This window comes from Acinonyx jubatus, chromosome C2, assembly GCF_027475565.1.
Source record: "Acinonyx jubatus isolate Ajub_Pintada_27869175 chromosome C2, VMU_Ajub_asm_v1.0, whole genome shotgun sequence".
NCBI lineage: Eukaryota > Metazoa > Chordata > Mammalia > Carnivora > Felidae > Acinonyx > Acinonyx jubatus.
In genome coordinates this window covers 143,604,599-143,627,127 of record NC_069384.1, presented here as the reverse complement: position 1 = coordinate 143,627,127, position 22,529 = coordinate 143,604,599, and the positions used below count along the sequence as shown (strand labels likewise).

General features: G+C 38.6%; 1 protein-coding gene across 9 annotated transcripts in view; it reads right to left on the bottom strand.

The window, feature by feature from the left end:
* Positions 1 to 22,529, bottom strand: part of RBMS3 (RNA binding motif single stranded interacting protein 3) — a 1,316,996-nt gene that overhangs the window by 47,239 nt on the left and 1,247,228 nt on the right. For 7 of the 9 annotated variants that reach the window (XM_053221878.1, XM_053221883.1, XM_053221880.1 and 4 more), the window contains one exon: positions 18,917 to 18,964. The exons of the other annotated variants lie outside the window; for them this stretch is intronic. In XM_053221878.1, coding sequence (XP_053077853.1) covers positions 18,917 to 18,964 — 48 coding nt within the window. The remainder of the gene's footprint in view (positions 1 to 18,916; positions 18,965 to 22,529) is intronic. 9 annotated transcript variants of the gene reach the window in all.

Genomic DNA, 22,529 nt, shown 5'->3' with positions numbered 1-22,529 from the left:
TAGGGGCCAAATAATTCAATTGAGTTTAAGGGATTAAAAAAACAAACAAACCCTCAAATCTTGCCTAAACTAGCCAAGTTCAAGGCCATCAAACAAACATAATTTCCTAAAGGAACGAAAATAACAGGGGAGTTTTATTTGCATGAATGCGAAAAGAATAATAATAAAAAATAAACCCAAACAGAATGGCTGCTTATTTCACATTTATATAACAAGAAAAACCAAGAGGAAAAACATCTCTTTGAGAGTAAGAAATTCAAGCAACTAAAATCCACAGATAGGAAAAATCAAAGAGAAAAGTTTTCAAAAGACAATTTGATATTTAATCCCTATGTACATTGTTAATCTGCAAGAATTTTCAGTGTCATTTAGAAAACATTAGTTAAGTTCCTTATGGACTGCTAGGATAAATTAGGACAAAATAAAATGAGAAAGAGAGACAGGGAGACAGCATAAACTTTCCTGCTAGATAAAAGGGTGCCTTGTTTGATCATGGGTGAAAATCCTATTTAAGGGAAACGAGCCCTGTGTCCAGTGTCTGGCTGCCTTTCTTCAGTAAGCTCTTAATATAATAGTGCACCACTAATGGATTGGGTATGGTGTTTTTCCATTGCATTAATAAAAAAGAGCTAAAGGCCATTCTTGCCCTGATTACCAGTCACAATCAGTGTGGGGGACCTGCATGCATGTCTTCTAGGCAATCTGCAAAAGGTATGACACAGGCCATTGAGGAATTAACATGCACTCACACACACACACACACACACACACACACACACACACACACACAGCAAAGATGCTATGTCATTGGGACCACTGTGTTTGCAGTGGTGTGCATGTGAGGGATCTGGGCAACAAAAAGGGTCTGAAAGTACTTTCAGAAGTTGACTCTGGGGAATCAATTATAATGATGTTAGAAAGATAAATGAATATGATGGCTATCTAGGGAAAACAATTAACAAAATGAAATCTTCCAGCAATCTTCAGCATTGCTGAAGGGCAGTCATATTTCTAACAATCACACTGTGGGTTTCAACTAACATTTTAAATTATTTCATTAAGGCTCCTTTCCCCAAAATCCTATTACCTCCAAATCTTTTCACTTTTTCTCCTACCTTCTTATTCATGAGATTTTTCTATCCCATTCAGAAAGCTCTCTACGCTTAGTTGTTAATTCAAATTTCCAAAATTTGGGGGGAATTCTGAGTCTGTTTTCCTTTTACTATTTTATTTTTTTTGAAGTTAAGGTTAGGATTATATAGGTGTGTCTACCAAATCAGCATTATTACATGTGACCATCATTTGTTCAATCAAGAAATATTTATTAAACATTACCCAGATGCTGCTGGGTAATGGGGAAATAAGGCAAATGTGAGTAGTCTCTGCTCTAAAAGACTTTATAGTCTGACTCTAGAGGGAAAGAAAGATAATTAATCAGAAAATGATGATTCAGTGTGTTAAACGTTATGATGAAGATACTCTGCAGTACCTAAAAGAAGAAGAGAAAGTGCCACCTGTAAGACAAGATAGAAGGATGAAGGACACATCCAAGAGAAAAAAAAAAACAACCCTCTGAGACAATCCCTGAAAATAATCCCAAATTAGCAAATTGAAGAGTAGAGGGAAAAGCATTAGGCATCTAGACAGAAGGGATAGCTCGTAGTTATATTTTCACTTAGGCAAAGACCCTGGAGGCTTGGTCCATCCTGGAAACTGAAAGTAATTATAACTGGAACACAGAAGTAGTGAGAGACGAGTGTGGAGAATAGACATGGGGATCATGAAGGATGAAGCACGGGCTGAGGACTGAAGAGGATGTTTTGAAGGCTGTGGAAGGATTTGAAACAGTTTTTGAAAGATGGCGCTGGTGCTTGTAGAGAGAATGGATTGGGGTGGGGTAAGGCTTGAATCAGCAAGACCAGTCAGATGGATGTCAGGCTAATCCTGTCAAGACATGACAGTTAATGAGAGTAACTTTCTGGGGAAAAAAATTGTCCAAACTTTTAGGCCTATTAGAGAAAATTCAAGCAAGAAAATTCAAAATGTATGGCCTTCACATTTCGTCTTCCACATTTATTTGGAGTAAAAGTCAACACGGAAGCCTATACTTGAGCATGAGGCCTCATTTAAAGGTTTTTACTTTCATCAAAAATTTGAGCTTTAGAAAAAGTAGAGATGATGGGAATAGCACAGCTCTTGAACTCCAAACCTCCAGGGACCTGCAATCTAAAGACGGGGGTGGAGAAGTGTCGAGGAATGTACAAATGTCTATGCTGTCAGGTGGAACACAACAGGTGCGAACAGAGGACTTTGAGGTTTCAAAATAAAGTGACATCATACCTGGCCATGAAATTCGGGAGAAGACGCATGGCAGAAACACTGTTAAAGATGAGGAAGATATGAGTAGCAGAAACTGCAGGTATGGCGGAGATGACGTTCCAGGTAGAACGTCAGCACAGGCCAAGCAAGCAAGAAAGTGCCCACAGCCAAACACATCCCACAAACAATTATGACCAGTGAAAGAACAGAATTATGGAGGGACATGGTAGGAAAAGCACTGGAAGGGTAGCTTGAGGATTCTACTGTGGCAGGCCTTGAACACAAAGTTGACGAGTCGTCCTTAATTCTTGCAAACTTTGAGTTGTGGCTCGTAACTCAGAATTGTATGCATTAGGAGTCTCCACTCATGTATGTAATTATAGCTCATCTTGCTCCCCAAAAGGATTTAAGGTGGCTTCCAAAATTGTATAAAGTGTTGTCGTCTCAAATAAGTGAGAAAAATGAGACGAAGGGAAAAAAGTAAGATGAAGTGAACAGAGCTAATAAAATATGTACCATTAAAATTCATCAGAGTTAGTTAGCAATGGATTACATGATTCACCATGTCTATTAGGTAAGAAAATCAGATTCATAGATGAATAATTCCCAGTCTGGAGGCAAGAGAGAAATTTCTCCCGTGGGTCAGAAAAGAGCAGATACTGTGTAGTCTAAGGAGCAAAAACTTTAAAGTAAGCAAAGCAAATTTCCAAGGGCTGTTATTATAGTGTCCTTCAAATGGAAGTTAATGGCATTGTGCCAATGGATACTTGAGAAAAAGCTATTTTTCAGGGGGTCACTGGGACACAGAATTCCAAGTAAAACAACTTCTTCGGCTTAATCTAGGGTTATAATTGAGGATAACTAAGGAGAATGGATATACTGCAGATTATCCAAATAGTCCTCCAAACATCTTCTGTTCTTTGAGCCAAAGTTCTGAAAGGTATAAGTGTCAGTGACTTTGGAATTATTGTACTTTTTGACAAGGACTTGCAATATAGCTTTCTTTGCTGTCGGTAACACATAAGCCCCAATGCTGAACTTGGCACTGGATAGATAGAGTCAAATTGAAGAGGCTAAGAATTTCAGAAAACCCACTCACTCCATCAAAAAATAAACTTCCCACTATTTGGAGGTTAGCTGCAGGAAAGATAAGATTCTTCTCAGAAAAATTTTAGGTCTGCACTCACAAAGAGACCAATGAGCAATCATCACACTGTGGTTATACAGTATGACACAGTTTTAATGCCCAGGTCCCTGTAGAACAATCTCTGTAAGCCATCTATCACTTTGAGTAGTGTAACATTTCTGGTATGTACTAGTATGCAAGTTTGAGTGTTGGTATTAGAAAAGTTGCCTTTAGACTCAGAGATCTAATCTGTATCCTCTCCCTGACAGTGAAAGAATAGAATAGGGATCAGTATTTACTAAGGTAACTCTCAGTTGTTACCTTAAGATCACATCCTTGCAGATCAAGTTAAAGTAAAAATGTTAATCTCAAAGTTTATTCAGGCATTTGTGTGAAGGCTGAATAAGAAACGGAGAGGCCAGCTATTGACATTACAGTAATAAAATTAGAAGGTAACAATGACCCAACCTGGGCTGCGGTAATAGAATGGAATGGGATGGCAGATTCCAAGTATATTGTGAAATTTATAAGAAAAATGAAAGTTGCATGTAGGGAAGAGTGAGCCAAAATGTCTCCAAGGTTTGAAGTACAATTGCTTGGAAGAAAAATGTCTTGTCAGTTTATAAGAGATTTTCTATTCTACTCCAAGCTCAGTTCAGTATTAAATCATATGGTTCTCACCCAAAAGGAAGAGCTGTACTCCAAGCCACCATCAAAGACCATAGCAATCCTAAACTCATAGATACACTCAATGTTGAAAATCTTGTCTTGGAGAAATAATACTGATAATGGTTTGTTCGAACCCTAGGGAAGTCTGTGGGAGAAAGTAGACTGGGACGAAAGATTATGAGTCTTGAATTGTGAATATGGAGTCTGGGCTTCAGTGGGCCAGCAAAGGGTGGTGTAAGTGGAAGGGGAAACTTTTGGGAGGTATCTAGAAACAAGGGCACAGAACTCACAGGATGGGATGAACAGTAGAGATTTGGAGGCCATCTACGTGACAGTTAAAGCTGAGGAGGTAGATGACTTCACTCAGAAGAGAGGAAAAGCAAAGTGCCCTAAGACCAGCACCCTGGGAAACAAGATAGAAAGGACCTACACCGTTTTGTTTTTGTTTTTGTTTTTGTTTGAGCAGAGGAAATATCACCAATGGATAAGTATATGTTGAAGAAGGTGTGTGTGGGACGACTGCTGTAAGAACGTCAGAGGATAAGACACAAAAGCAACACCGTAGAAGGAAGGGTTAACATTGGCAAAGACAAGGCTATGACTTGACAAAATACAGGAGGACAGGAAGAGAGGGAGAATGAAGAGACAGACATTTGAACTACATCTGTGGGGGATCAGATCAAATATGGTATCCATCATCTCATAAAGGAGAAGGTAGCCATATTCTGAGCATAAATGGCAAGGCTGTTTGGAACTTGAGAAGGTTGCAAAGTTTAAAACAGCTGAAGGAGGATAAATTTGAGTGGGGGTCCAGCTGAGCTTGTGAAGAAGCATTTTGTAGAGGACACAGAAACTTCCTTACTGGATGGTTGTGACAATCAAATGTAACACATCAATCCACATTAAGTACTTAGCACAGCACCTTGAACATAAGGTATTCTTCATGTACATAGATTCATTTTTATATTAGCAGTACATTCCATATACACTCAACGCTTATGATAAACAAAACACATTTTGACCTTTCTCATGTTTGTATTTACATTTTATCAAGGCCATTGAATGTTCTATTTTTGTCAGGCAACATTATAATTGCCCTTTAGATAAGGAAAGAATTTATGGAAATCTTTCAAATGATCTTTAATTAGCTGGTAGCTATTAGCAAGGTCATAGTATTCCCAATTAAGCAATTTTTGAGGACTATCAACAATTATCAGACAAGAACAGTTGATGACTGGGGCATAAAAGACAGAGGGAGGCAAGGGCATTTTGCAAACCTAAAAATAATTAAACACCTCCTTTTTCTGTCTAACGTGTGTGACTACTGCATCATTACCAATGGCAACTCCAGCTTTCTTTGTTCCTCTCCCTTAATCGACAATACTTACTAAGACCCCCAAGCATTCACTTGCCCCTGCTTCCTGATAGCACCCACTGCAGAATAAACTGTCACTTCACGAAGCCCTTCCCCAAATCATATTGTACAAGCTCGAATCTTTTAAGCCCCTCCAAACCCCCTCGTCTGCGATCCTCCATGGTTCACCTACAACCTCTCCCCCATTTTTCAAGTTAGTAAATCTAATTTGACTCTAGTTGGTCTCTGGTCTTCTTTGGCTAGTAGGCTTTAATTTTCCAGAACAAATATCTCAAAAATCTCAATGATTTTTTTAAACTAACTCCACATATTGGATTTGCTAAAGTAACTGCTCAATTAGGAATGAAATTCCCATTTCCTGAATCTGGAGTCCTATGCTTTCCCAGACCTAAGTCTCTTGGGTAGCCTGCTGGATGCAGGCAGGCACATAAAGTAATTAAATTTATGCCTTTTAGTGGCCTGCAATCCATTACCCTGAATCCAACTCGGTTTGGTTGCCAGCTGAAATATGTCCATTGCATGTAAATTAAAGGGCACCATTGGTTTAAAATCTTTCAACTTCTTGTTTTCCATTTTTAAGGAAACTTGATGGGAAGCGGCTATAGTTTTTGATGTGTAGTATCTAGGTCAGATAGCTGATGGCTTTCCAATCAATATTGTATCAAAGCTAAATCATAGTGTACCAAAGTGCACAGTTCAGACAAGTAAAAAAAGGACTGGACTGATAAGAAATAATATACTTGTTGTGATATGTTCCACATTATCAAAATGAATACAAGTTAGTGGTAGAAAAGCAGGATGTGTAAGCAATATCTTGGGTGGCAAATGGGACTTTGAAAAATCACCACCATGATTTTGGCAGGAATAAATATTTTGTGATCTGCAGCCTGGGCAAACAAATTGCCTCCAAAACCAGGAGATTTTGCTTTAAATGTACGTTTTTAAAGGCATAGGCACATACATTTTCATGCATAATTTTATATTTATATATATAACATACATAATTTATGGAAGTTAGACTTAACATCCACATGTAATTAAAGTCTATTATATATGGCCCCAACGTCGAACATATTTTCTCAATTCCAGAAACCACAAGAGACTGGATTTTTCCCATTAAATAAACTGAGAAGGTTTTAGGTTGTTTCAAGTGCTGCATGCAAGGGCTACAATATATCATTTGAAACGCGATTTCAATATGGAAAGTGTTAAAAGCAGCAGTCAAGTGGTTGCGGAGATACTCCTGGTCGGTGGAGAATGAATTCACACAAACAATTAAGACTGACTTGAGACTACAGAATCGCTCAAAAATTCTATGCCACTTTAATCGAGAAATATGTGTTCTCTCAGTTCCATCATAAATGCCACGGTGTTGAGATCTAATGAATAGAAGTGGGGAAAATTGCAAAGGTCACTACCGCTACCCCTGCGGCCCATATCATTACAGTCATCACTGGCATCATCTTTATATGAATCCATTCATGTTTTCCTGGTCTATAAAATAGCTCCCCAGTATTATATCTTTTGAAAGACTGTGCTATTAAAATTTTAGCAAATGATACAAGTTTAAAAAAAATTTTTTTTATTGTTTATTTACTTGTGAGAGAGAGAGAGAGAGAGAGAGAGAGACAGAGTGTGAGCCAGGTGGGGCAGAGAGAGAGGGAGACACAGAATCCGAAGAAAGCTCCAGGCTCTGAGCTGTCAGCACAGAGCCCGATGTGAGGCTCGAACTCACGAACTGTGAGATCATGACCTGAGCTGAGGTCGGATGCCCAACCGACTGAGCCACCCAGGTGCCCTGCAGATGATACAAGTTTTAAAGAAATATTTCACAAAGCTTAGGAAAAAATTAAAAACATATGATAATCATTTAATGCACTCTTTTAGTTTCACGTGCATGTTTAGGACTCAAAATCCTTAATGGTTGTTCAATTCTGTCACCTTTTTCACATTGTAAATATTATTTTTTCAGGATGTTAAAAAAAGCCTTAAATTTTATTTATTGTATTGATTCAACTGATAATAGTTCAGATAATAGGGAAGAGAGATAAACCCCTTTAATATTTCTTCTGTTGTTAGATATTGGGTTTGGAATCTCTATTTTACAACAGCTTTGGTTCAGTCTCTTATGGCAAATGTAAGGTAAGTGATGCTTCAAAAAGCCTAACATACTTCTCTGAAGGCAGGGAAAGGAAGAGGAAAGGAAGCTTCAATTACTTGATATCTATTATGACCCAGGTAGGTAGTGAGTACTTTAGATCATGATCTCAATTAATCCTCATAGGAGTTTAATGCGCTATCTGTACTTAAGGAGAGGAAGAGTTAAGCTTCAGAAAATTTAAGTAGCTGTTATTGTGAAATAATTATTAAATAGTTGGACCAGGAATCACGTACACCTTCTTGGTTCTGAAAGCCACTTCTCATTATTATGCCACACTTTTTCCTATTCAGAGTTGCATGGGTGTGAATGAATGAAAGCAGTGCCTCCTGGCCAATTTTTAGATCAGATGAACACATAATCACAATCATCTTTCATTTTATCTTGCCACTAAGACTATAGCACACAAACTTCCCTGAGCCCATTAGTATTTTTTCATTTTTTTTTTAACCATAAATGTTAGAGCTTTTGTATTTCCAAGTCAAATCTGGGAAGGGTTTAAATAATGAAGCACTATATTAAAAAGCACAATTAAAAACACCAGTAATCAATGAAGAGTTGAGAGCAATCAAGAGAACATGCTTGGGGCACCTGGGTGGCTCAGTCAGTTGAGTGTCTCACTTCGGCTCAGGTCGTGATCTCACGGTTTGTGAGTTTGAGCCCCGCATCAGGCTCTGTGCTGACAGCTCAGAGTCTGGAGCCTGCTTTGGATTCTGTCTCTCTCTCTGCCCCTTCCCTGCTTGTTCCCTCTCTCTCTCTCTCTCTCTCTCTCTCTCAAAAATAAAAGAGAGAACACGCCACCGGGAACATTTGGAATATACTTTATCTGACTCGAACTGCCCTGATGGCTAAGGCCAAAAGGGAAATAGATTAAGTCATGTGTTTTAGAATGTGAGTTAAAAGAAGGATATCTGTTCATCTGGAGAGAGATACTTGCCGAGGCACTGAACTCAAGCAGCAATTCATCATGTACTTCTTTATATAAGGAACATTTGGTAAAATAATGGACAATTACTTCCGCTGTAGTGTCTCCAGAAAGCTAGTGATATTAAGTGTCCGTGTCATGTGTCACCCTTCTCAGAAAGAAGAGGTTAAACATTACATTTTAACTCTGAGAAAGCATTTCTATAGGGATGTGCAATCATACGGTTCAGGTATTTTGCTTTCTGATAAACTAATTTAACACCGAGTCTAGAGAAATGTTAGCACGCCTGTCAGGCCGTGTCTCTCCGGTATCAGATGTCTCAAGCCTGCCTCCGGCAAGTGTTGAATCACAGTCGATTCAGGGCTGGATTCTCTGGCAGGAACCTCGTGTGCCCACTTTACGCTGTTGATTACATGTACCAGATGTGCTGATTCCTGCACACGCAATTAGCTTCCTTTAAAATTGATCCTTGCCTCGCAAATGCTCTCTTCCTCTGCTGCCATTGCAGAGTATCGCCTCTGTAGCTGACTGGAGTACTAAGTGACACTAAGAGCTGCGGTTGGGTGTGCACTGAGCCCATCGCTGCTCCTCAAGGAGGATTCTGTCGAAAGGAGATAGCATTTTGGATTCTGCCTTCGCATGCCACGTGTGTGCAGCATTACCAAGTGGAATATTCTCTGCCCCTGCCACAGAAGGTCAGTCCTATCTCCAGCCCTCCCAGGTCTGCCCTATGCAGTGTTAAATCTTCGCACAAACCCAGGAAAGCTTCCCTGAGAGCAAAGCTGAATACGGTACTCGGGGAAGTGGTTACCCAGGGGGAAACAGGATTAACTAGCTAGTGCTGATAGGTCAAGAATGACTTCAGTGGGCACCAATCATCCACAGCAGCCATGAGAATTCCAGCCTCGGTGGGGTGACAAAGATGTAAAATACATTTTTTTTTTTACTACAAATCTGTTGGGATGACAGATCTCTTACCTTCTCTATAAATTTCTAGAAGCATAGAATTCTAAGGCTGTCAAGAGGATATTACACAGGATATATATTTAACTTTCCTGCTTGATAATCCTCCATTGCTGGTACAAATAAGTCCCAGGAAACCAATATATGATGAGTATGTGAAAAATATAAAAGGTACTTATAGTTTTAATACTTCAGTACCACAAACTATGCTGTACACACTAAAATACTAAGAAATGTCGCTCTCAGTCTTTATCTCAACCTCTCCTATCTCTGCCTTTCTGATGTTTCATTTGCCTTTCATGAAATTAAAAAAAAACACAAAAAATGCCAATTTTAAAATGAAATGTCCTTTGTGCTTATTGTGATGTCAGTCATAGCATTCAATTTGGAATACTTACAAAAACAAATTGATCACAGCAGGAATGGGCAAACTACATAGTCCATAGGCCAAATCCAGCTTATTGCCTGTTTTTATAAATAAAGCTTTATTGGGATATAGCCATGTTCATCCATTTACACATAGTCTGTGGCTGTTTCCGCCCCTATGGCAGAGTAGGGTAGTGATGATACACTGTATGGCCATCAAAGCCTAAAATATTTGTAGTATGGACCTTTACAGAAAAAAAAAAAAAAAACTTGTTGGATCAGAAAATAAGGCATAAAACTTTGCAACCTTCTACCCCAACTACCTCCATACCCATTCCCCCCCAAAACTGGGTTAAATTAGTGATGCTTATACATCAGAATAGTCTATTTGCTTAAGCTCCCTTTAGTTATCAGTCACTTGAATAAAGCAATAAAAATTGTGGCCCCACAGGAAAAGTCTCTAAGGCTTTATGTTTGTCATGTAGTGAACAATATAAATGCACTAGCAGGAACGCGGTACAGCATGCACATGCCTGTTTGTCAATTACTCATCCAAAATATGTTCTGCAAACTGCTTTTATGGTGTCTGTGGCATGCTGTGCTATACGACAAGTCTTTCCAACCCCGGGCTCTGTCGTTAGATTCTATGTTCTTTGAAGGCAATGGGTACATTTCTATTTTATGCCATCTAGCCTTGCTTCCTTGTAGCGCTATAGGAGCTCAGTAAATATTAGCTGAACGAGTGAATAATAAGTAGAACAAAGTCTTATTAGAATTTATTGAAAAGAAACCAGCAATTAGTACATTTAAACAAATGCAATTTTGTAATTAAAATAGATGTGCAGTATTTGAGCAAAGAAATGAAACTGATTTTCATGCATGGCTTGTAGGAACACATAACTCTGTGTCAGGTCTTTTACAGTAAATACAATTTAATGGCTAATTGTTGCTAATTGGAGGTACTAATGGACCTAATTTTTAATTAAGAGATGGAAATCATTTGTAATTAGCTCGTGGTAGCCACGAAAACAAATTTTGTTCAGAGAACAAATGGTGTTTTGTTCTCTGAAGGGGCTTGAACATGTCCCCGCCCCTAATCATGGGCTAGTTTTAGAAAATGATTCCCACCCCCCTCCCAATAATAATAGTGGAATTAAAAAAATTAAAGTGATTCCCACCCAAGAAGAGGCAGTGTATAGATAGGCTTCAACCAAATCTTTGGGAGAGAGCATCACCAATTCCAAACTACTGAGGCTCTCCAATGCAAACTGATGCTATTGGCTAGCGAAAACAGTGTGCAACAAAGCTGTGTGCTGTTTTAGCAATGAATTTGTCCTTAATCTGGACAAGTATCCCTGGGAAGGACTTCACTTTTTTTTTAAATTTTTTTTTTAACTGTTTATTTATTCTTGAGAGAGACAGAGCAGGAGCAGGGGAGGGGCTGAGAGAGACGCACACACAGAATCCAAAGCAGGCTCCAGGCTCTGAGCTGTCAGTACACAGCCCACCAGCACGGGGCTCGAACTCATGTACCACGAGATTATGCCCTGAGCTGAAGTCAGACACCTAACCGACTGAGCAGCCCAGGCACCCCTGAAAAGGACTTCATTCTTAGAGCATGACTCCCTGTCCAGAAACCTGACTCCTAAGGACTTCGTATTTGACTGCTGAGTGTAACTATATTGTGATTTACATATGCTTTTTCTGTGAAACCTCATTGTGAAGTTGTCCTGATAACACTGACTATTCTCAGCCTATTTTAGCTGGTATGTAGAAAAGATATGACAGGAAATGAATATATGCTCCATAATTGATGCATTCCTTTGCATTTTGGCTTCTTTTTTATTTTTTCATTTTTCCCAAACACAAGTTCAAAATTTGAACTCTAAGGTTTTTAGAAAAGAAGAATGGAGGGGCACCTGGGTGGCTCAGTTGGTTAAGTGTCTTACTCTTGATTTCAGCTCAGGTCATGATCTGACAATTCCTTTGTTCAAGCCCCACGTCGGGCTCTGCGCTGACAGCATGCAGCCTGCTTGGGATTCTCTCTCTCTCTCTCTCTGTTCCTCCCATGCTTGCTCTCTATCTCAAAAATAAACATAAAAAAATTAAAAAACAAACAAAAAAAAAGAATGGATTTTGTTTCTACTTCAGTTTTCTGTCCATAGCAGTCTTTTGCTTGATTTCTTGATGATGTCCTTCAGAAAAATTCAGATCAGAGCAACTGGAATAGAAATTTGACAACAAATTTGACAACAAATAGGAGTTTTCCTACGTTCCTCCTAAAATCCAACGGTGCCTAGAAAAAAAATGTTGTATTCTCCATTTTTTCATTCAAATTTGCCTAAAAGAGGAGGATCTTTTTAAGAGGTTACAATCATTAAGGAAAAGAAACACTACCAAGAGAACAGGTTCCTGTGATTCTGTGTGAAAATATACAGGGTAGTTCCAGCCTTCTGTCTTCAGTCCTTGAAATGAGCTCAATAAAGTGGAGCAGAGACTTGGACAAGGAACGGTGCCTCCTATGAAGGAAATCTAGGACTCCATTTCCCAACGGTAGCTACTTCTCTTAGACATCGCCACACTTGCCGTACCCCCTGTTCTTCCTGAATTACTGTTGGTTTACTTATTTATGTATGTATTCACAGGGCGCCTGGGTGGCTCGGTTGGTTAAGTGTTCAACTCTTGGTCTCAGCTCAGGTCATGGTCTCATGGTTGGTGAGTTCGAGCTCTGCGTTGGGCTCTGTGCAGAGCCTGCTTGAGATTCTCTCCCTCTCTCTGCCCTTCCCCCACTCTTTCTTTCTTTCTCTCTCTCTCTCTCAAAATAAATAAACTTAAAAAAATGTATTCACATTTTAACTGTTTACCTTAAACTTTTCCTCAGCAAAGCATCCCTTGAGCTATGTGTTTGATGGACTTATTCTACATTATTCAAATTCACACTGAACTAACCATAGAGCTGCTGGAGTAAAAATATCAAGTTTGAGTCCCTGCACTCCTAAAATCATGTGAAGCATCATAGTGATCCACAAATCATGCCCTGAAGAACACTGATCCAATATACTCTTCTCCCTTTAATTAGGTCTGTATTCCAAGTGTTCTGGAAAGAACTTCATTCTTTAAAATTCTGAGGGGAAAAGTCTTTAGGGTTTTTGTAATGTGTTCCAGAAATGTTCTATCAATTCTTTCAGTGATGGGCCCACATCTTATTAGTATCAAAAAACAAACAAACAAATTTCAGGCATACAAAGGTACTTCAAAAGTGGCCTCTTCTGTTCCTGCTACTTGATTTCTTTAACTCTGTCACCTTCACCTCATTTCCACCTTTTGGCCACTTGCTCTCATGACCTTGACTTTGCCGAGAAACAGTTCATTATCTGTAATCTGAAATCCATCTTCCCTGTTTCTCCCTCTCGCCCACCCCATACAGCCCTCTATTCTCTTTCTATTGATCTGGGAAACTGCGGTTTGTCACTCAATCACTCTCTTCCCAATATTGTCAGCACATATTGGCCTTTTTCTCACTGCAGTCAGTAAAACCTTAGCCCTGGATTAATCCACCTGTCTGCCTTCCTGGCCACTGATCACCACAGTGGAAAATCAAACATCCTCACAGATTGGCATCACAAAAACCCATAATCTTTAGCTTCTGATGAACTTACGGTACTGCCCCTCAAACTTTGTATGTGTTGGTACGTGGCTTTCTTACTCCACAGTTTTCCAAATCTCTCTTCTCTTAGATCCTTTCCCATGCCATTTTCCACCTGCTCTCAGAAGATGTCACTTAATACTTCACATCCTAATAGTATTTATCTCATGAAAAGTCATTTGATTTCCTATTCCTACTTTCACGGACTTATAGGCACAAACATCATGCCTTCCTCCTGCCCTCCCGCATTCCCACAAGAGATGTCTGCCTTCCTGGCCACTGATCACCACAGTGGAAAATCAAACGTCCTCACAGATTGGCATCACAAAAACCCATAATCTTTAGCTTCTGATGAACTTACGGTACTGCCCCTCAAACTTTGTATGTGTTGGTAATTGGCTTTCTTACTCCACAGTTTTCCAAATCTCTCTTCTCTTAGATCCTTTCCCATGCCATTTCCCACCTGCTCTCAGAAGATGTCACTTAATACTTCACATCCTAATAGTATTTATCTCATGAAAAGTCATTTGATTTCCTATTCCTACTTTCACGGACTTATAGGCACAAACATCATGCCTTCCTCCTGCCCTCCCACATTGCCACAAGAGATGTCTGCCTTCCTGGCCACTGATCACCACAGTGGAAAATCAAACGTCCTCACAGATTGGCATCACAAAAACCCATAATCTTTAGCTTCTGATGAACTTACGGTACTGCCCCTCAAACTTTGTATGTGTTGGTAATTGGCTTTCTTACTCCACAGTTTTCCAAATCCCTCTTCTCTTAGATCCTTTCCCATGCCATTTCCCACCTGCTCTCAGAAGATGTCACTTAATACTTCACATCCTAATAGTATTTATCTCATGAAAAGTCATTTGATTTCCTATTCCTACTTTCACGGACTTATAGGCACAAACATCATGGCTTCCTCCTGCCCTCCCACATTCCCACAAGGATGTCTGCCTTCCTCATTGACCTAGTTCTATCACTCCTGCCTTTTGGGAATTACATCTTCAAACTTGAGAATGCTTCCCTGGCTTCTTCCTGTCATGACCAAATATTTCCCACCTGAAAAAATCTTAAAAAATCAGTACATCAATCAATTCCATCTCCATTTGTTTGGTGTTATCTTCTCTACTCTTTTTCAAAGCCAAATCTGTTCAGTGTCTGGCACTTGCTACATCTACTTCCTTTAAGGATATTCACTATCTCTGCCCTTCCCCTTACCACCACCCCATTAAATTGACTAGTGCTCTCTATGTAACTACATCCAATGACCTCTTTTAAGGAGTCATCTTACTGCACAGTCCTCTCTTGAAACACTTTCAACTTGCTTTGGCTTCGTTTGAAACCTTATAAGCTTGGTTTTCCTTCTGTGTCTGTAGTTGTCTTTCCCAATCTTTATTTTAGGCTCCTTTTTTCTGCCTGCTTTGTATTTTCAAGGATCTGCCTACTTCTCTTCATTCTAAGCACATTCTCTGGGTGACGTGACTTAATTCCATGGTTAACTTTAAAAATCATCTCTAGCTAAAAGCTGTCTTCTAAGCTCCAGACACACATATCCAAATATTCATTGATTATTTCCATTTGGATGCCTCATAGACCTCTCAAGCTCAACATGTACTACATTGAACTTTGCTTCTTTCCTGCAAAACTTGATCATCTATCCTCTGGTTCAGATCTCAGCAAATGACACCTCAGGCCATTGAGTTGCCAGGAACTTAAGGAACTATCTCAACTCTTGTCTATCCTTCTATTCTGACAGCCAGTCAGTTAATATGTCACAAGTTTGTTAACAATCCATTCTCATTTCCACAGCTTGAGCACATGCTAATTTCATTTCATACTTGGGTTCTTGAGTTCTGATCCCCTTTTCTAGTTTTGGGTCTCTTCAATGCAATCACCACACTGTATCTAGGTGGTCATGTCAGTCTCCAACTTAACACCTTTTAGTGTTTATTGCCATCAGGATACAGCTCAAGTAACCATATCTGTTGATTTTGCTCCCATCTTATTTCTCCAGGCTTGTATTCTCTATTCCCCATCTCTCTTTGGGTCTCTGCCCCAATGGACCATCTCTAGTTCCTTGAATTTGCCCTACCCTGCTAACCATGAGCCTTTGTATATGCTGCCCCTTGGTCTGAAGCTTTTCTTCTCCAACTTATTTTTTACTTGGATAATCCCCACGTATTCTTATTCTCCACTTAGAGGTTTCTTGTCCTTTTCCTGAATTCTCTACTGTGTGTTGATGTTTCTCTTTGTGCCACCACAATACCTTGTAACAAGAATGATTAATATACTTGTTGCTAATAACATTTGAACACTTATTTTATGCCAGCATCTGTTCTCAGTGGGCCATGTGTCTTAACACCTGTAATGCTCACAATAACCTTATGAGGTAATTGTTGTTATTTCTTCAGATAAGTGATACAAGCTACAGAGAAGTAATTTTCACAAGGTTCTACAACTAGTGACATATGTAGATTTTTAACTCAGGCACCTTATTGAAGAATTTACAAACTTAAACATATTTATCTATATAGAAACATTTTTGACACTGTATTGTAATCATCTGTTTGTACCTAAATTCCTAATTCAACCCTAGGTTCTTAGAAGGAAGCTGTATCCCTAGCCCCCACCACAATGATGGCTACATAGTATGCTCCCGGTAATTATTATTTGAATAAATAAAAGAACAAGGTGACCTGTGACTCAAAAAGAGTCCTTGCCTAAAATCAGATTTACCCTGACCTAGCCTATTTCATCCCCAAAATGCCAGGTAACTGACTACCAGCAAATCACCCTACACATTTTTGTCTCCAAGACTTTACATATCCTGTCCTGTTCCCTTTGTGTGCCTTTCCCACTCTTGTTCAACTGCTCAAGTCCTATTTGCCCTTCCCAGTCCAGCTCAGAATTCACCTTATTCCTGATCTTCTTTTTAGATTCTAGATTTTGGCTCCTTCATACTTTACACATTGAAACATCACAAGCAATGACAACCACCATAACAGCAATATTAAATTAGACCATGATTTTTTTTTTTTTTTTTTTTTACCATTGGTCCATTTTCTAGTCATCTTTGTATCCAAGTGTAGTGTTTAGCACTCAGAAGGTGTTCAATAAATGTTTGATACTCGGTTGACTAAATGATATTAGGTTGGGTTATGTCTCTGTAGATCACAAAGCAGACGCCTTGAACTCAGATACATTATGGCAGCTGAGTCAGCTCTGGCACCTGCCAAAGAACCGATTATTATTTGAATTGTCCAAAATGGGCATATTGGGAGATATGAGAGGAAACTGTTACAACACCTCTGTCTGTTTTATGTGACTGGTTTGGTCAATGGTTGGACAAAGGATATACTATTTTTCAAAAGTCATTCGAGTTATGCCCACCGGATAACTGACAAACTCTTGGGAGGTAAGTCTCTTTTTATTTCGCTGTAGACCAAAGATGCCAAAGATGTCCATGCAAACTGGCAAAATGTCAAACCACCACTCCAAACTTGTAAGGGGGAAGTGACTGTAACACTCCCCACTCCCCATGTTATTATTTTCTATTACGTCTATATTAGTCTCTTCCTTCATGCTCTCCAGCTGAAATGTCATCATTTTTTTTTATTCTAATGATATCATATTTGGCTTTGCTAACTGTTCTGTTATTGTTTTTCTGTTCCTTAGGCACACACAAAATTGCCAGATGATTAATGATTAATTAATGATTAATGTCCTCCAAGCACTACTTTGATCAAGTTATTTCTCTGCTGAAGAACTTTCAGTGGTACTTGTCTATGGAGTTACGTGGGAGCTCCAAGCAGCCGGGTGTCCTGCCTCAACTGATCTGTGTAAGAGCCTGACCGATGGCTGATACCTAGGAAGCGCTCTTGATGTTTCCTTTTTGTTGTTGTTTTTCATTTAGTTCTTGAAAGTGAAATCAGGAAACTTAATTGAAGGAAGTTTCAATTTGTGTCTTTCACCAAGAAGAATATTAGAGAATTATCAAGAGTGGAAGCCACATGTTAAATAAAGACTCTATGCATTGAACAAAGTATCTTCTCAGGGATCCCATATCCTAAATGAAATAGGCACATTAAGATATGACAGGTAATACACTTTGGGAAAGATAAGTGATATTTTAATTAATGACAATTTGTAGAGATCTTCAAGAGAAGCAAAGTGACTTTACAGCTGAAAGCTAACTCGTTGTTTCTCCATTGGATTTCTAAGATGAGTATTCAGCCATGAGCATAATTAAACAAGTCCACAAGACATGAGAAATGGATTACCCTTCAGATTCTGGGTCAGGCAAACCAGGTGGTCAAGAACACAGTGTTCTCTGCTTGAAAACCACTGTTCGGTTGCCAGACTTCACTGCCCTTTGGGCTCTTTCGTTCTATTTCTGGCCTTCGTCTCTTGCTCTGTCACACCAATGCCCTTCTTGGTTTAGATTTTATGTCCTCATCATCTAACACATCAGATGGATCAAAGAGTTCAAATCTCCTTAGGCTGCCAGTATTTTATTTAGTTAAAAAAATAAACAAAAATGAAAAATTATGCCCATTTTCCTCTTTGCAAGAAACCAAAATTCAAAATTAAGGCGAAAGCACAGAGGAGGAATCTGCACAGTTCAAAACAAAAAACCAACCTCTTCATATACATATACCCTCTTACAAACTGCACCGCTGAATTTTATGAAACAATTTAAATATTGCTAATTAAAATCCTCAAGATGCTAACGCATTCTCAAATCAACCTCTGCCACTTTGTTGTACGGATGCAACATTGGCAGATTCTCTTTCAATATCCAAAATACCATTTTTGGAACAAACTTGAACTTTTGATTCATTCAACAAACAATTATATTAAGCACCTACTATGTGTCAGACACTATGCTGGGTGCCGAGCAAGCAAAATGGAATGACTTTCTGATTTCAGCAGAATTCTGGTCTCTAAAGCAGTGCTTCTCAAACTATTTTTTATTAAGCTGTGCCCTCTTTTGATAAACATGAATATCCTTTCCCCACTTCCCAGAAATTGTGACGAACCCTTCTAACAGTGAGAATCACTGATACACAGAACATAGACTCTATTTTCTGTGTATTCTTCACAGACCAAATATCTTTGAGCTTTTACTTTTTATTTTAAAAACAACATACTTATTTTCCATATACAAAACTGGATTGGAATAGTAATGGTACTTTTTTCTGAACCACATAAACTACCCCACTCTCAATCCCAGAGCTAAAATTTAAATTCCCTGTACCCAGCCCTATTGAGAATCACTGCTTTAAAGAGTTTTGGAGAAAACCAGGCAACCTCCATCTCTCCCCTCCAATCAAATCTTAAAGGAATTAGAATTTTCCTACCTGACACAACAGCTGGTGGAGTATCATAATCCTGTCTTGGGACTGAATCTTTGAATGAAAAGAGCATGAGAGAGAATGCAATGAAGTACAAAAGAAAATAAAATAGAATCTTAGCTCTAAAACGTGGAAGTGCCCACTGTATGTCATATGATTGCCTAAGCCCCCTGCCTTGAAACACTCAACTAGGGACTATGATCCCTAGTTTACAGTTGATACAATGGTCCCCAGTACTGCCACATGGTACCTGTTGTTAGGCCCCGTTGTGACCTGCCAGAGCAGTACATGCTATCCTAGAACGCTGTCAGCTTCCTCAGTCTGTCATCATTTGGGCCCCTCCATTGGGAAATCAATGTGGCATTTTTACCCTCTCTGGTTGACACAAATGTTCTACAAAGGAGCCCGTCTGTAAGGGACCCAGAGCACAATGTGAAACGAAGTTCAGGAGAACAAAAGAACTGAAATTTTAAAAGATAAATGAAAAATTTGTAGACTCCCACACTCTATGGAGACTGATGCACTTTGAGACTAGGGTTTTGTTAGTAATCACTCAGCTCTGGCTCTGATACCAGTGGCTGTTGGACAAGGCCAAGGAGCTTCGTGTGCTGGAATCGTGAGAGCAGAGATAAATAGAAAAGAATCCATTCAACAGATGATTGCCATCTTTTTCCAGTGTCATAGCATTGGAAGTGGCAAATAGTAGGGAAAGGTTAACTTAAACTACATCGCATCCATGTCAGACTTTCAGGTTATATGAAGCCAAATACATCTGTGTTTTGAAGATGAAACTTTGGCTTAACACAATTCTTTAAACCAAGGATCTTGAAAAAGGTAAGTGGGACATGGCTTATGGCCCAAGGCCCCCCTTCTAAAAATGGCCCCAACTCCCCTTAGAGAGGTAAACTGTGTAAAAGGGATCAGGTGGTGCTCATATTCAAATAAACTTCTAAAACATGATTAAATAAAATACATGCTCTTGTGTGACCCTTATTCTATTCACATAACCAGTATTCATTGCATTTTTAAAAACTAAAACCTCAAACTTTATTTTCCTATCTTTCTCCATTTTATCTCCTTGCCACAAAAGGATGATGATAATCCCCCTTTCAAAAGCAAATGGCATGTGAGAAGATACAATAAAACTTGGACATTGCAAGGCACTTTGGACCAGCAAAATCCAACATGGATCAAAGATTCAAATGCAAATAAACCTTGGGCATGAGTTACTTTGTGTCTCAAAACAGGTATGTGAATGTGAGTTGATCATAATAATCTCCAAATCTGGAATAAGTAGAATCATATCGAAAGGGCCTTCAAATATTTTATTCATAGTGGTAGTATTTCCTAATACCTTTAAAAAAACTGTAATCACACATTATTACTACCAACTAAAAAAAGTTGATTTAAAGACCATGTCACTAGTCATTTCCCAAGAATATATTTTTAACATTTAAAGATAAATCATAAAAGTAAATCATGCTCATTGTTGAATACTTGGAGAATGTAGAAAAGTAAAATGATTAAAATAGAAATGATCTCTAATCCCATTATCCAGAAATAGCCACACTTATTTTGTATTTCTTACAGCCTTATTTCGTAAATATTTTGTTCATAGTTGATACTCCACACGTGAAAATTTACATCCTGCTCTTGGACTTAAGATTATAAATAATCCTTTTCCCATCTTAAACTCCTATAACTTCATGCTGCCTCACATTCTGGTTCATGGATGGATTATGATTTATTTAATCATTCTACTTCTTAGACATTATAAAGAACACTGGGCCAGATATTTCTTAGGTCTAAAGGCTTTTCTGTTATTTTAGATTATTTCCATAGAATACCTTCTCAAAACTGTAACTGTGTGGTGAGTCGGCAGAGCTGTTTTGAGGTGTCTTGACTGTCCACTTTGCTGTTCAACAGACACTTTTACAAATTTACATTTCTATCATCACACCATCAGTGATTGAGAATGTTCATTTCCTCACACCTTCATCAGCAATATGTTTTATCTTGGTAACATCATTTAACGGGTTATGTGTATGGGTCCATTTGAATATTTGATTAACTCACTGTGTCTTTAATTACTATTTTTTCATATGCTTTTTGGCATCCTGTTTTTTCCTTCATTACCCTATTCATGTTATTTGGCATTTTATCTATTGGGGCTTTTGTATTCTGTTGCTAATGTATTTGAATTCAGAATCCATTTTTTTTAAATAGTAAAAGCTTAATATTTGCAAATAAACTTTCACAATATTTGACCTTCACTGAATGCGTATTTATTGTTTCTAAGACTGCCATTAGAGTTCATCTATCATATGCTAAGACTAAAACAAATTTTTAAAACCACTTCCTCTTATCTGTATTTTCTTTCTTGTATCTGACCATTTTTTAATTAATCGATACTTTCCCGGCAAGTGTACTCACTACCACTTATGAATTTATAATACTATTTCCTAACTCTGAGCCCACCTAATAGCGTGTGTTGCTTTTTATCACTGTCAGCCTTAATACTCATGTTCATAGCTAGTACTTAAAGAAAGACAATCTCTAAGCAAAATGAATAATTCAGGATTTTCACCTGAGACCATTAGAATTTGACAGCAGTAAGAATGAAATGGTGTGACTGAAAAATGTAGAGAACTATGGTGAATAATGGACTACAATTAGAAGATTATCTTTGTGAGTGGCTATGGTGACACCATGGGAAACCAGTGACCTCACAAATCACCAGTGGTTTGGAGAGCACAAACACAACTGCAGATAAGGAGTCTGCAGAACAAAAACTTCTTGTTTCTCTGAATAGATTCTGGTGACATTGGAAGCCACTGGTGACCACCAACTGAACAAATGAAAAGGAGATAAGAAACTTGTAAAACAAGATTGTCATGCAATTTGGAGGTTCTCATAACACAGCAAAATCCCCAGTGGTTTCTGCAAAAGCTCACAATAGACTGATAAGAAGTTATGGATAACAGTGCTTTGGTTCTATAGAGGGAATCCTGTGACAAAAAATAAACAAAAGCAGAAAAGCTAGAGAATTCTTCAAGGTCATCAGAGCCTTGGATAAAAGTTACACTGCTTGCATACAATTCGTTTCTTTAAAGGCCTGCAGATTCTGTCTAGCTTAAAAATAGGTAGAGAGCCATTTGAGGTGGCAAATGGCAGAGATAAGTTAAATAAACTACATGGTATCCATTTTAAAATTGGGGGTGATGGGGGAGTCAAATATATCGAATTTTATGAAGGTAAAAAAAGAGGCTTTGGCTTAATATACTTCTTTACCTCAGGGATCTCAGAAAAGTGGAACATGACCTATGGCCTAAGGCTCCCATTCTAGAAATGGAAATTTCTAATCTAGCTCCAATTTCCATCAACCCTGATCCCTGCCTACTTTGGATTATTCACTGGATCTCTCTCTGCTTCTGCCACTGAGGTTCCTATCTTTATCTTGAGTTGTTACTGCTCACACCTCGTTTTGCAGAGTTTCAGTGAGCTCAGAACATCTGAAAGACTCTGAAAAGTTACAGGTACGACAGAAACATTGGTCAGATAATCTTAGATTGCTTGTGGCAACATGGTAGAAAATGGATTGGAGCAAACTAGGGAGGTA